This window comes from Salvelinus namaycush, chromosome 20 (genome assembly GCF_016432855.1).
Source record: "Salvelinus namaycush isolate Seneca chromosome 20, SaNama_1.0, whole genome shotgun sequence".
NCBI lineage: Eukaryota > Metazoa > Chordata > Actinopteri > Salmoniformes > Salmonidae > Salvelinus > Salvelinus namaycush.
This window is the reverse complement of record NC_052326.1, coordinates 21458065-21472936: the sequence shown is the minus strand read 5'-3', so window position 1 is coordinate 21472936 and position 14872 is coordinate 21458065. Positions and strand designations below refer to the sequence as shown.

At 43.0% G+C, this 14872-nt stretch overlaps 1 protein-coding gene across 1 annotated transcript; it reads left to right on the top strand.

The window, feature by feature from the left end:
• The first annotated feature begins 2651 nt into the window (after positions 1 to 2651).
• Positions 2652 to 14084, top strand: kif17 (kinesin family member 17). Its single transcript, XM_039015317.1, has 14 exons — positions 2652 to 2882; positions 3235 to 3381; positions 3611 to 3712; positions 3989 to 4178; positions 10541 to 10993; positions 11125 to 11219; positions 11308 to 11473; positions 11657 to 11760; positions 11879 to 11992; positions 12065 to 12322; positions 12543 to 12801; positions 12943 to 13013; positions 13110 to 13230; positions 13894 to 14084. The coding sequence occupies exons 1-14, from the start codon at positions 2652 to 2654 to the stop codon at positions 14082 to 14084; spliced, it is 2502 nt and encodes an 833-aa protein (XP_038871245.1).
• Positions 14085 to 14872: the final 788 nt, after the last annotated feature.

The window sequence follows — 14872 nt, the reverse complement described above, 5'->3', positions numbered from 1 at the left end:
ATGGATCGGGCTGTGCTCAGAGTATCCTGCTTTGGTAAACCGCGCTGTTAAGACACTAATTCCCTTTGCAACCATGTACCTATGTGAGAGTGGATTCTCGGCCCTCACTAGCATGAAAACTAAATACAGGCACAGACTGTGTGTGGAAAATGATTTAAGTGTGAGACTCTCTCCAATACAACCCAACATTGCAGAGTTATGTGCATCCTTTCAAGCACACCCTTCTTATTAACCTGTGGTGAGTTATTCACAATTTTCGATGAACAAATAAGGTTTTATATGTAAGATTGTTAAATAAAGAGCAAAATGATTGATTATTATTATATTATTATTTGTGCCCTGGTCCTATAAGAGCCACTTCCCACGGGCCGGGTTGTGAAAAAAACACACACATTCTTATGTTTAATAAAGGTGTCGTATAGTGTGTGTGTGACAGGCTTACAACGGTGGCAAAAAACTACATTTGAGAGTGCGCTGAAACTGGTGCAAGAGGGGGTACGCAGCTGGAGGTTGAATGTTTGAAGGGGTACGGGACTATAAAAAGTTTGGGAACCACTATTGTATACAGTACCACTCATTCAAGGGTTTTTCTTTATTTTTACTATTTTCTACACTGTAGAATAATAGTGAAGACATCAAAACTATGAAATAACACATATGGAATCATATAGTAATGAAAAAAGTGTTAAACAAATCCAAAATCTATTTTAGATTTGAGATTATTCAAAGTCGCCACCCTTTGCCTTGATGACAGCTTTGCACATTCTTGGCATTCTCTCAAACAGCTATCATGAGGTAGTCATCTGGAATGCATTTAAATTAACAGTTGTGCCCTGTTAAAAGTACATTTGTGGAATTTCTTTCCTTCTTAATACGTTTGAGCCAATCAGTTGTGTTGTGACAAGGACGGGGTGGTATACAGAAGATAGCCCTATTTGGGAAAAGACCAAGACCATATTATGGCAAGAAAAGCTCAAATAAGCAAAGAGAAACGACAGCCCATCATTACTTTAAGACATGAAGGTCAGTCAATCCGGAAAATGTCAAGTACTTTTAAAGTTTCTTCAAGTGCAGTCGCAAAAACCATCAAGGTTTATGATGAAACTGGCTCTCATGAGGCCCGCCACAGAAAAGGAAGACCCAGAGTTACCTCCCGCAGCAGAGGATATCATTAGAGTTAACTGCACCTCAGATTACAGCCCAAATATATACTTCACAGAGTTCAAGTAACAGACACATCTCAACATCAACTGTTCAGAGGAGACTGAGTGAATCAGGCCTTCATGGTCGAATTGCTGCAAAGAAACCACTACTATGGTGTGGGGGTGACACTGTCAGTGATTTACTTAGAATTCAAGGCACACTTAACCAGTATGGTTACCACAGAAATCTGCAGCGATACGCCATCCCATCTGGTTTGCTCTTAGTGGGACTATCATTTGTTTTCAACAGGACAATGACCCAACACACCTCCAGGCTGTGTAAGGGCTATTTGACCCAAGAAGGAGACTGATGGAGTGCTGCATCAGATGACCTGGCCTCCACAATCACCCAACCTCAACCCAATTGAGATTGTTTGGGATGAGTTGGACCGCAGAATGAAGGAAAAGCAGCCAACAAGTGCTCAGCATATGTGGGAACTCCTTCAAGACTGTTGGAAAAGCATTCCTCATGGAGCTGGTTGGGAGAATGCCAAGAGTGTGCAAAGCTGTCATCAAGGCAAAGGGCGGCTACTTAGAAGAATATAAAATCTAAAATATATTATGATTTGTTTAACACTTTTTTGGTTGGTACATGATTCCATATGTGTTATTTTATAGTTTTGATGTCTTCACTATTTTTTTTACAATGTAGAACGTAGGTGTGACTGGTACTGTACATATGCATAAATGAACACATATTTCTATGAACTTGACCTAAATCTGTAATATAATCTTTATAATGGACTTTGGAAGATTGGACGATTCTTCTTGGCACTTATAACATGACGTGGTTGATCGCAGAAGTGTATGGTTGCCTAGCAACTTGGAACGCCGTGGGAAGACAGACAGACAGACAGAGCGACCGGGCGATCTGATAGTCTTTGTTTAGCAGTTTTGTTTTGTTTTTGTGCACGGATTGTATTCATTGAAGGACATGTCATCTGCCAATCCAACCGATAAACGGCCTGATATGTTAGCTAACGTCGGTAATGTTACAGGTTGTGTTTGCTTTGATACTTGGTCAATGTGAAATAGCTAGTTTAGCTACTGACTAACGTTATATCATGCTGATTTGCTATCCTGCTTCTGTGATTAGGTCAACAGGTTGATGTTAGACTTTATTATTTTGATTAGATAGTATGTCAGCTGGAGGAAGTCTGTCATAGCTGCCAGTGAGATTAATTGTTTCGCTACAAATGAACAGTAATCTAAACTATTGTAACGACAAGTATTGTTTCTTGCCGCTAGCTTGCACAATGCCTGAAATGGATTCAACAACTGATGATTGATATTGACATTGGTAGCCAATAATATCAATGATGATATTGACTTTTGTAGCCAATATCAAGAGATCATTCTTATAGGCAAACATTGGTGTCAGACTTTGCCTTGCTAACTTGTCACCAGTGCTTGCCTGATATCAGACATACCAAGAAGACAGAGGCAAAAATGGCTTCAGAGTCAGTGAAGGTAGTGGTCAGGTGTCGGCCGATGAATGATAGGGAGCAAATCCTGAATTGTAAGATGGTAGTATCAGTAGAGATGAGTAGGTGTCAGTGTTTGATCAAGAAGCCAGGGGCGAAGGAGGAGCCACCAAAACAATTCACCTTTGATGGAACCTACTTCATTGGCCAAACCACTGAGCAGATGTACAACGAGATCGCCTACCCTTTGGTTGAGGTAGGCCTACTATAAATCCTACTACATTTCCACAACTTGATTTTGGTGGATTTCAAGCAGCAGCACCAGCTCTTGGGTTATTGGACACCTCCAGTAGAGATCTGAAATGAAATACATGTCACAGTTAGGAAAACAAGTGTGCCACTGCCACCTAAGCTACAGTATATCCCCTTGCTAATGACCTTGGAGCTCATCATTTAGAGAAAAGGCTGCTATCAATCTACTGCTGAAATTAATTGTAAGCATATAGGCCTATTGCTTAAAAAAAATCTACAAGCATGTCAATTTGTCCTTGCACTGTCAATTGAAAATGTGATGGTTGATGCAAACAGACTGTTCTTTCTACTGACAGGGGGTGACTGAAGGGTACAATGGAACAATTTTTGCATATGGCCAGACTGGAAGTGGCAAGTCTTTCACCATGCAGGGGGTATCTGAGCCAGCAGCCCAGAGAGGGGTCATCCCAAGGGCCTTTGAGCACATCTTCGAAAGCATTCAGGTACAGTCTTCACCTTCAATATTGTAATGCCACCAAGGATAAGTTGGTGGGGATCATTATTTCAGAATTGCTGTGGTTGGAAAAGCTGACCTCAGACAAGGCCTTGACTGGCAGGGCCTATTTGAGTGGCCAGGTTGTATTACTGTAGGTCACATGAATGTGCTTCATTATCAAGTGTTTCCTCTCAAGAATAGGTTCTTATTCATTAGTTGTCTTCTGTGTAAGATAGTGTGCAGAAAATACTAAGTTCCTGGTGAGGGCTTCCTACTTAGAGATCTACAATGAAGAAATCCGAGACCTTTTGGGAAATGACACCAAACAGAAAATGGAGGTAAGAAAGCATAGTACCAGAATATTAGAGGGGTATTAATTTTTTAAGTACTGCACATTTATGTTTCTGATATAGAGGTTGTTTCTTGCCATGGGATGATAGGAAAGGAACCGCTTCATTGTGCGGTGGGCATTTGTATTTCCGGCACAATGGTTGTTACCGTGGCGACTTAAGAATAGGACAGGGAAGTGTGTGCCTGTTTGTGAGTTTGTTAAGGTGTCCTCATATGATGACAGGTTTGTTGTTTGTGTGCGTGTGCTTGTTGGCGGATGTCAGCTGAAGGAGCACCCAGAGCATGGTGTATATGTGCGAGACCTCTCCTTGCACACAGTGCACAGCGTGGGGGAGTGTGAGCGCATTATGGTGCAGGGCTGGGGGAATCGATCTGTGGGCTACACCCTGATGAACAAGGACTCCTCCCGCTCCCACTCAATCTTTACGATTCACATGGAGATCTGCAACACAGGTGAGATCACCCCTCTGTCTGTGCATCAACACACACAAACTCAGTCATTCACAACCCGCCTCTACAGATGAGTCACTAATACACACATATTCAGTGAGTTAAACAGAAACTAGTGAGGAGGCTGGAATGTTGAGTCATATTTCTGTCTCTTTGCAATCCATGGAACTAAAACAGCCCTATCAGCTGCATAAATAACCTCAAAAACCATATACAGTGCCTTCAGAAAGTATTCACACCCCTTGACTTTTTCCACATTTTGTTGTTACAGCCTGAATTTAAAATGGATCAAATTTAGATTTTTGGTCACTGGCCTACACACAATACCCCATAATGTCATAGTGGGAAAAAAAATTACACACATTTTTACAAATGAATAACAAATGAAAAGCTGAAATGTCTTGAGTCAATAAGTATTCAACCCCTTTGTTATGGCAAGCCTCAATAAGTTCAGCAGTAAACATTTGCAAAACAAGTAACAATAAGTTGCATGGACTCACTCTGTGTGCAATAATAGTGTTTAACAGGATTTTTTAATGAGTACCTCATCTCTGTACCCCACACATACAATTATCTGTAAGGTTCCTCAGTCAAGCAGTGAATTTCAAACACAGATTCAACCACAAAGACCAGGGAGGTTTTCCAATGCCTCACAAAGAAGGGCACCTATTGGTAGATGGGTAAAAGAAAAAGCTGACATTGAATGTCCCTTTGAGCATGGTGAAGTTATTAATTACACTTTAGATGTTGTATCAATACACCCAGTCACTACAAAGATACAGGCGTCCTTCCTAACTCAGGTGCCGGAGAGGAAGAAAACCTCTAAGGGATTTCACCATGAGGCCAATGGTGACTTTAAAACCATTACAGAGTTTAATGGCTGTGATAGGAGAAAACTACATTGTAGTTACTCCACGATACTAACCTATGCGTTCTATGGAAAATAATGAACGACGTGGAAGGTGTGTTCCATGAAGCGCTAGCGGAGAGGAACTGAGCTTCCACGGAGTTGCATTATTTTCCAGGGAACGCATAGAGCCCTGAGTTGATTATCCCTTTTATACCATTAACACATTTGCCACTAGAAATGTGTTCATTTGCCTGTAGAAATGTGTTCAACGTCCATTGAAGTAGCTAGCAAGTTTACTAGATAGCTAAAGTACTAGTTGCTGTGGTAACCAAACAAACAGACTTGTTAGTTTAGCTAAACAAACCATCAGTCCTAGCTTGCTATTATGAAAATCGAATTCAACAATACCAATACTGTTTTCAATCTGACTTGCTTTCAAAAGCAGCTCAAACAAAACATGTAAAAATGAACTATAGCCATTAAATTCTACTGTGGGAAATAATGCACGCCCTAGAATGCCCTTCAAGCTAATCAGAAAGGAGTATTCAACAATTTCATGATATAACAAGTGTTATGTTTGGGGCAATTCCAATACAACACATTACTGAGTACCACTCTCCATATTTTCAAGCATAGTGGTGGCTGCATCATGTTATGAGTTAAGGGGGGTCCGACCCAGTACTAGATTAGTGTACTTAATAAACTGTTCGGTGAGTGAAACATTAGGAACATTGGCTCTTTCCATGAGACTGAACAGGTGAAACCTATGATCTCTTAAATCACTTGTTAAATCCACTTCAATCAGTGTAGATGAAGGGGAGGAGACCAGTTAAAGAAGGATTTATAAGTCTTAAGACAATTGAGACATGGATTGTGTATATGTGCCATTCAGAGGGTGAATGGGAAAGACAAAAGATTTAAGCACCTTTGAACAGGTATGGTAGCAGCTGCCAGGCACACCGGTTTCATTGTGTCAAGAACTGCAAAGCTGGTAGGTTTTTCATGCTCAACAGTTTCCCATGTGTGTCAAGAATGGTCCACCACCCAAAGGACCGCCAGCCAACTTGACACAACTGTGGGAAGCATTGGCATCAACATGGGGCAGCATCCATGTTGAATTCTTTCGACACCTTGTAGAGTCCATGCCCGGACTAATTGAGGTTGTTCTGAGTGCAAAAGGGGATGCAACTGAATATTAGGAAGGTGTTCCTAATGTTTTGTACACTCAGTGTACATAACATAATATTCTGCATATTGGTTGTGGTCGAGGAGTAGCTGGCGAACTACCAATGGAGACCAGTTGCTGCAAGGTGCCTTGTTCAATTACTCTCAGAGGACATGTCTTTTACTCTGACCTAGGCTCAAAGGCTTCCCCCTGGATGTGACATGATATTCCCTCCCTCCCTCAATGACTATTAACTATCGCATTTCTTAATTTGTTAATTTAGCTACAGTACCAGTCAAAAGTTTGGACACACCTACTCATTCAAGGGTTTTTCTTTATTTTTACTATTTTCTACATTGTAGAATAATAGTGACGACATCAAAACTATAAAATAACACAGATGGAATCATGTACTAACCAAAAAAGTGTTAAACAAATCTAAATATATTTTATGTTTTAGATTCTTCAAAGTAGCCACCCTTTGCTGATAACAGCTTTGCACTTTTGGCATTCTCTCAACCAGCTTCACCTGGAACGCTTTTCCAACAGTCTTGAAGGAGTTCCCACATATGCTGAGCACATGTTGGCTGCTTTTCCTTCACTCTGCGGTCCAACTCATCCCAAACCATCATCTCAATTGGGTTGAGGTTGGGTGATTGTGGAGACCAGGTCATCTGATGGAGCACTCCATCACTCTCCTTCTTGGTCAAATAGCCCTTACACAGCCTGGAGGTGTGTTGGGTCATTGTCCTGTTGAAAAACAAATGATAGTCCTACAAAGCGCAAACCAGATGGGATGACGTATCGCTGCAGAATGCTGTGGTAGCCATGCTGGTTAAGTGTGCCTTGACTTCTAAATACATCACAGACAGTGTCACCAGCAAAGCACCATCACACCTCCTCCTCCATGGTTCACGGTGGGAGCCACACACGCGGAGGTCATCCGCTCACCTACTCTGCATCTCACAAAGACATGGCGGTTGGAACCAAAAATCTCTCATTCAGACTCATCAGAACAAAGGACAGATTTCCACCGGTCTAATGTCCATTGCTCGTGTTTCTTGGCCCAAGCAAGTCTCTTCTTATTATTGCTGTCCTTTAGTAGTGGTTTCTTTCCAGCAATTTGACCATGAAGGCCTGATTCACGCAGTCTCCTCTGAACACTTGATGTTGAGATGTGTCTGTTACTTGAACGCTGTGAAGCATTTATTTGGGCTGCAGTCTGAGGTGCAGTTAACTCTAACTTATCCTATGCGACTGAGGTAACTCTGGGTTTTCCTTTCCTGTGGCGGTCCTCATGGGAGCCAGTTTCATCATAGCACTTGATGGTTTTTGCGACTGAACTTGAAGAAACTTTAAAAGTTCTTGACATTTTCCAGATTGACTTGATTTGATTAACACTTTTTAAAATTACTACATGATTCCAAATGTGTTATTTCATAGTTTTGATGTCTTCACTATTATTCTACAATGTAGAAAATAGTAAAAATAAAGAAATACCATGGAATGAGTAGGTGTGTCCAAACTTTTGACTGGTACGGTATATTTACATACAGTTGAAGTCGGAAGTTTACATACACCTTAGCCAAATACATTTAAACTCAGTTTTTCACAATTCCTGACATTTAATCCTAGTAAAAAGTCCCTGTCAAGGTCAGTTAGGATCACCACTTTATTTTAAGAATGTGAAATGTCAGAAAAATATTAGAGAGAATGATTTATTTCAGCTTTATTTCTGTCATCACATTCCCAGTGGGTCAGAAGCTTACATACACTCAATTAGTATTTGGTAGCATTGCCTTTAAATGGTTTAACTTGGGTCAAACGTTTCAGGTAGCCTTCCACAAGCTTCCCACAATAAGTTGGGTGAATTTTGGCCCATTCCTCCTGACAGAGCTTGTGTAACTGAGTCAGGTTTGTAGGCCTCCTTGCTCGCACAAGCTTTTTCAGTTCTCCCCACACATTTTCTATAGGATTGAGGTCAGGGCTTTGTGATGGCCACTCCAATACCTTAACTTTGTTGTCCTTAAGCCATTTTGCCACAACTTTGGAAGTATGCCTGTAGTCATTGTCCATTTGGAAGACACATTTGCGACCAAGCTTTACCTTCCTGACTGATGTCTTGAGATGTTGCTTCAATATATCCACATCATTTTCTTTCCTCATGATGCCATCTATTTTGTGAAGTGCACCAATCCCTCCTGCAGCAAAGCACACCCACAACATGATGCTGCCACCCCCGTGCTTCACGGTTGGGATGGTGTTCTTCGGCTTGCAAGCCTCCCCCTTTTCCTCCAAACATAACGATGGTCATTATGGCCAACCAGTTCTATTTTTGTTTCATCAGACCAGAGGATATTTCTCCAAAAAGTATGATCTTTGTCCCCATGTGCAGTTGCAAACCGTAGTCTGGCTTTTTTATGGCGGTTTTGGAGCAGTGGCTTCTTCCTTTCTGAGCGGCCTTTCAGATTATGTCGATATAGGACTCGTTTTACTGTGGATATAGATACTTTTGTACTTGTTTCCTCCAGCGTCTTCACAAGGTTCTTTGCTGTTATTCTGGGATTGATTTGCACTTTTCACACCAAAGTACGTTAATCTCTTGGAGACAGAACGCGTCTCCTTCCTGAGTGGTATGACGGCTGCGTGGTCCCATGGTGTTTATACTTGCATACTATTGTTTGTACAGATGAACATGGTACCTTCAGGCATTTGGAAAATGCTCCCAAGGATGAACCAGACTTGTGGAGGTCTACAATTCTTTTTCTGAGGTCTTGGCTGATTTCTTTTGATTTTCCCATGATGTCAAGCAAAGAGGCACTGAGTTTGAAGGTAGGCCTTGAAATGCATCCACAGGTACACCTCCAATTGACTCAAATGATGTCAATTAGCCTATCAGAAGCTTCTAAAGCCATGACAATTTTCTGGAATTTTCCAAGCTGTTTAAAGGCACAGTCAACTTAGTGTATGTAAACTTCTGACCCACTGGAATTGTGATACAGTGAATTATAAGTGAAATAATCTGTCTGTAAACAATTGTTGGAAAAATTACTTGTGTCATGCACAAAGTAGATGTCCTTACCGACTTGCCAAAAACTATTGTTTGTTAACAAGAAATTTGTGGAGTGGTTGAATTTTTTTTGAATGACTCCAAAATAAGTGTTTGTAAACTTTCGACTTCCACTGTATGGGCTGCAATTCAGCTGTTAGCTGCCAATGTTGTACAGCATGATTGACAAGCTAAACCTTATATACAGTGCATTCGGAAAGTATTCAGTCCCCTTGACATTTTCAACATTTTGTTATGTTAAAGACTTATTCTAAAATTGATGAAATATTTTTTCCCCTCGTCAATCTACATACAATACCCCGTAGTGAAAAAGCAAAAACATGTTTTTAGACATTTTTGCAAACTTATAAAAAAATACAAAACTGAAATAAGTATTCAGACCCTTTACTCAGTGCTTTGTTGAAGCCCCTTTGGCAGTGATTTTACTGAGGAGTGGCTTCCGTTTGGCCACTCTCCATAAAGGCCTGATTGGTGAACTGCTGCAGAGATGGTTGTCCCTCTGAAGCACTGTCAGAGTGACCATCGGGTTCTTGGTCACCTCCCTGACTAAGGCCTTTCTCCCCCGATTGCTCAGTTTGGCTGGGCAGCCAGCTCAAGGAAGAGTCTCGGTGGTTCCGAACTTCTTCCATTTAAGAATGATGGAGGCCACTGTGTTCTTGGGGACCTTCAGTGCTCCAGTACCCTTCCCCAGATCTGTGCCTTGACACACTCCTGTCTCGGGGGTCTTTGGACAATTCCTTCATCCTCATGGCTTGGTTTTTGCTTTGACATGCACTGTCAACTGTGGGAGCGTATATAGACAGGTTTGTGCCATTCCAAATCATTCCAAATTCTGCCAATCAAGTTGTGGAAACATCTCAAGGGTGATCAATGGAAACAGGATGCACCTGAGCTCAATTTTGAGTCTCATAGCAAAGGATCTGAATACTTAATTAAATAAGGTATTTCTGTTTTTTATTTTCTAACATTTGCAAAAACTCTGTTTTCGCTTTGTCATTATGGGGTATTGTGTGTAGATTGATGAGGAAAAAATGTTAATTTAATCAAATTTAGAATAAGGCTGTAATGTAACAAAATGTGGAAAAGGAGAAGGGGTCTGAATACTTTCCGAATGCACTGTATATGCATACACAGTGTATCTAGATCTCAGGGTCCAAAAGAAGGGAGAGAAACTAGTACGGCAGATTATGACAGCTAACTCAACCATAATGCGTGTTCTTGTCTGTGTTAGCCCTTGGCTTTGAGGCCAAACATTCACTGTCTGTGTCCTGTGGTCTCAGATTCAGCTGGCGAGGACCACCTGCGTGCGGGCAAACTGAACCTGGTTGACCTGGCAGGCAGTGAGAGGCAGTCTAAGACTGGTGCCACCGGGGAGCGGCTCCGTGAGGCCACCAAGATCAATCTGTCCCTGTCGGCTCTGGGCAACGTCATCTCTGCCCTGGTGGATGGCCGCTCCAAACACATCCCCTACCGAGACTCCAAGCTGACCCGGCTGCTGCAGGACTCCCTGGGAGGGAACACTCGCACCCTGATGGTGGCCTGCCTCTCACCTGCAGACAACAACTATGAGGAGAGCCTGAGCACCCTGCGCTACGCCAACAGGGCCAAGAACATCCAGAACAGGCCCCGCATCAATGAGGACCCCAAGGATGCCCTGCTCCGAGAGTATCAGGAGGAAATCAAGCAACTACGCGCCCTCATCTCTGGCCAGCTGGGCAGTGGCAACCTGTCATGTGAGAACCATGTTTTTCTCCACACTTTGTCTTACCATTGAGAGTAAGAGTTTTCACATAGAAGATCAAACTGCTAGGTTATTATGTCTTGTCTAAAATTGGATTATTCTCAATTGTACCATTTTCATCAGCGCTTCTGGCTGGTCAGTTGTCTGCGGGGCCCTCTGCTGGTCCATCAAGGCCACAGTCCAGCAGTACTTTGGAGGAGAAGGAGAAGATTAAAGAGGTGGGTAGAGTACTCTTCCACAGGGTTAGTTGACTGAGAGGCTGTTGAGTGGGAGGGGTAGATGAACTGACCTATTTGTGACCTCCAGGAGTACGAGGAGAAGCTGGCTAGGCTTCAGGCTGAGTATAACGCTGAGCAGGAGTCCAAGGCCAAGCTACAGGAGGACATAGCTGTTCTGCGCTCTTCATATGAGACCAAGCTGTCCAGTCTGGAGAAGTCTAGGGCCAGCAGAGGGCACTATATTACCACGGCTGGTACCATTACAACATCCCTGTCTACATTAGAATAACCAACCAATTCATTATCACACAGTTAGACAACCATAGCCAAGGATTTTAATAAGAGATTTTATTAAGATAAATACCTTTAGCACTCAAGTGTATAGATGTTGCTCTAGTACTTTACATGATACTATGCCTTGTTTTCTCATTGCCTAGAGTCAGAGATCTCCATTCTTATGAAACAAGCTCTTGAGGAGGAATCATGCTGTGTCACTGCTGCCCCACATGAGCATGCTGATTTGGAACCAGCCCTGGCCAAGGTACACATGCCTCAAGTTCCCAGTACTTGTGGATAACAGGTTATGCATGCATTTTGTAGTAGTACACATCAGAATAGAGCGGCCCCTTTAATGACGTGTGTAACTTCTCTTCTTGTAGGTGAGACAGACACAGGCATCTCGCCAGGTGACCAGTGTCCAGACAGGGTCTGAGGGGGAGGAGAATGCAGACTCCCCTCCCATTGGCACCCCAGGCCCTCTGGACCAGAAGCATGTCCTCGAGAGGTGAGTGACCACACACCCACAATATACCCTTTGCATAACATCATGTCCAGTGGTGTGATAGTGTGACTTGGTGCCCTATCCTGTCTCCAGGCTGCAGCAGTTGGAGCAGGAAGTGGTGGGAGGGGAGCAGGCTCGGAACAAGGAGTTACAGCAGAGACACCGACAGAGGAAGACCCTGGCAGACCAGAGGAAGAAGCAGCTGATTGAGGCCCTGGCAGAGAACCGTGAGGAGAGTGACAATGTGATGCTCAATGTCTACGACTCCATCCAGGAGGAGGTCCATGCTAAGAGTCGGCTCCTAGAGAACACCCAGGGCAAGGTGGGTCATCTTCATGGAAAATAAATGCCAGATGAATGATTTATCTACTAGCACGCATGTTCCTGTACTAGATTTCTTACACACATTTTTTTAAATTGATTCTGATTGCTGATTCTGTTAAGAATACATTATGAACTGTGATATAGATATAAGATTTAAGAGTAAACCTAAGCCTGTATGGTCTAGTTTTAAGTGGTGTTCTCCTGATGTGATTTCACAGCTGAAGGCGGCCAAGCTGGAGATCCGGGACCTGCAGGCGGAGTTTGAGCTAGAGAGAAACGACTACCTGGTCACCGTCCGCAGGCTGGAGAGGGAGGGCCATTTGCTGCAGGCACTGCTGGAGCGCATGGCCCCTCTGGTGCGCCGTGACTGCAACTACAGCAACCTAGACCGCCTGCGGAAGGAGGCCACCTGGGATGAAGACGGCACCACCTGGAGGCTGCCTGAGGTGGTGGTGCAGAAAACGTCCCTGCCATCAGGTGATTGTAGGACGGGGAGAAATTATGTTGTGAGGATTTCTTTGAAGATAGGATTAATGTTCACATTTTTAGTGGATGGACTTTTTGTGTAGATTTTATATGTTGAGATTGCGTGGATCCTCTGTCCCATCTCTCTTTCAGCAGTAGCTCCTTCAGCTCAGAGGCTCTCTGTACGCAGGAGCTCAGTGGCTGACACAGGAGAGTCCTTTCAGGTGTGTACTCATCTTTTTAAAAACGTTCCTTATGGGATATGAGAATTAAAACATAAAATGTCTATGATCCCTCATTGTTGCCTATGTTTTGTGCAGGATGACGAGGACCGATATAAGGAGATGTTGAACCGCAGCGACAGCGAGAACTTCGCCAGCAACTACTTCAAGCCTAAGAGAGCCAACCAGCTGCTGGGCGGTGAGCCCCTGAAGGGACTGGGTAAGACCAGGAGCTACAGGCCCTTCCCCTGACTCCACAGGCCAGGCTACAGGAGGGAGAGCAGATCTGCTCACTAAAAATGTACTGTATTTACACAAATAAACTATGTTAGCCTCGCCCAGCCCAGTGCATTTTCACTGCTCTTACTGTAAATGTTATACATGGATAGGGTTTTTTTCTTACTGAAAACTGCAGAGGGCACTCTTATCTGAGTTCAACTATCACTGGAGTTACAACTCAAATCAAATCAAATGTATTTATAAAGCCCTTTTTACATGTCATAAAGTGCTTATACAGAAACCCAGTCTAAAACCCCAAACAGCAAGCAATGCAGATGTTGAAGCACAACTGTGACTGAGGTGTAGTTAATGTTAACATAAAAACAGGCAAACTATGAATCGGTATTTAATAAGGTGTGCAGGCCGAAGGGGGAGGTGCCTGAAATTATAAGAAAATAATACAATTCAGATACTTTTGGAATGAACTTTTGGAATAGCACCACATATAATACCAACGTACTGCTTGCTAGTATACAATTGTTTTATAAGGGTCCAAGTCAGTTACTGGAAACATTAAAAAGATCTAGCCTGCTATCCACTTAACTTCAACAGATCCTTTGCCCTATATTTGCTGTTGTCCCACTGATGACCTCTTCCCCTGCAGCAGTTCACTCAGCACCCCAGGGGAACGGGACGCCTCACCTGACCTCCAGCGGCTCCAACATCGGCCCCTCACTCAGCACTGAATCCCTCCTCCCTCGTCCCTTCCGCCTCGAGTCACTGGGGATCACCCCATCCAATGGCAAGGTGAAGAGGAAGAAAAGCAAAACGCACATCCCCTATGAGGGGAACTGAGAGAGCTGGGCTAGAGGGGCACTCTTCTGCAACCTCTCAAATTTTACCTGCCACCCTTTTTGACTCCTAGAGACCTCACTATTTGTTGACTTGTTTAGGTAGAGTATTTCGTTAATCCACTGTTATTGACCCTTTGGTGTTGGTGCACTATTGAACTTTTGCTAACCAGCAATATAATGTCACGTTTACATGGACACTTGGTCTGGCAATGTGATGTTACTGGTGTGTTTGTTTTTTAGTACCTTTTTTAAATGTTAGCTAACATTATGCTACTACCTAATGCCACACACCATAGTGCTTGCACTGACTCTTAAGGCTGTGATATGATGGTTTATCCAACCCTGAATGTACTATTTATCACTGTTGTGGTTTTTGGATTAACTGTTAATACAATATATTTTCTGTAGATCTTGTTCATTTCATGTCTAGTTCTCAATCACTTCACAGAATGCGTCTGGTTGTAAAATATTTAGCTGTGAGCATCAGTAAAGGAAGGTCATCTTCACCATCAGGGAAGAAATGCACAAACATGTTAAACCAGTTTCAATGTGACATCAGATGGATGACTCAACGAGTGCTCTGTGGCCAGGGTGGTGTTGTCATATTAGCAGAGTGTTAACAGGCCACAGGTGACCGTGTAGGTTAGCCTCCGGTTTCCTGGCCTCTGAAAAGATGTGTCAAAGACAAACCTCCCTGTTGTCTGCAAACAAGACAAGTGTGGAGCGACCTTGTGATCTCCAGGGAGCTGAGTGACACAGCCAACTTGAATTGGTTTTTACAAGCAATCT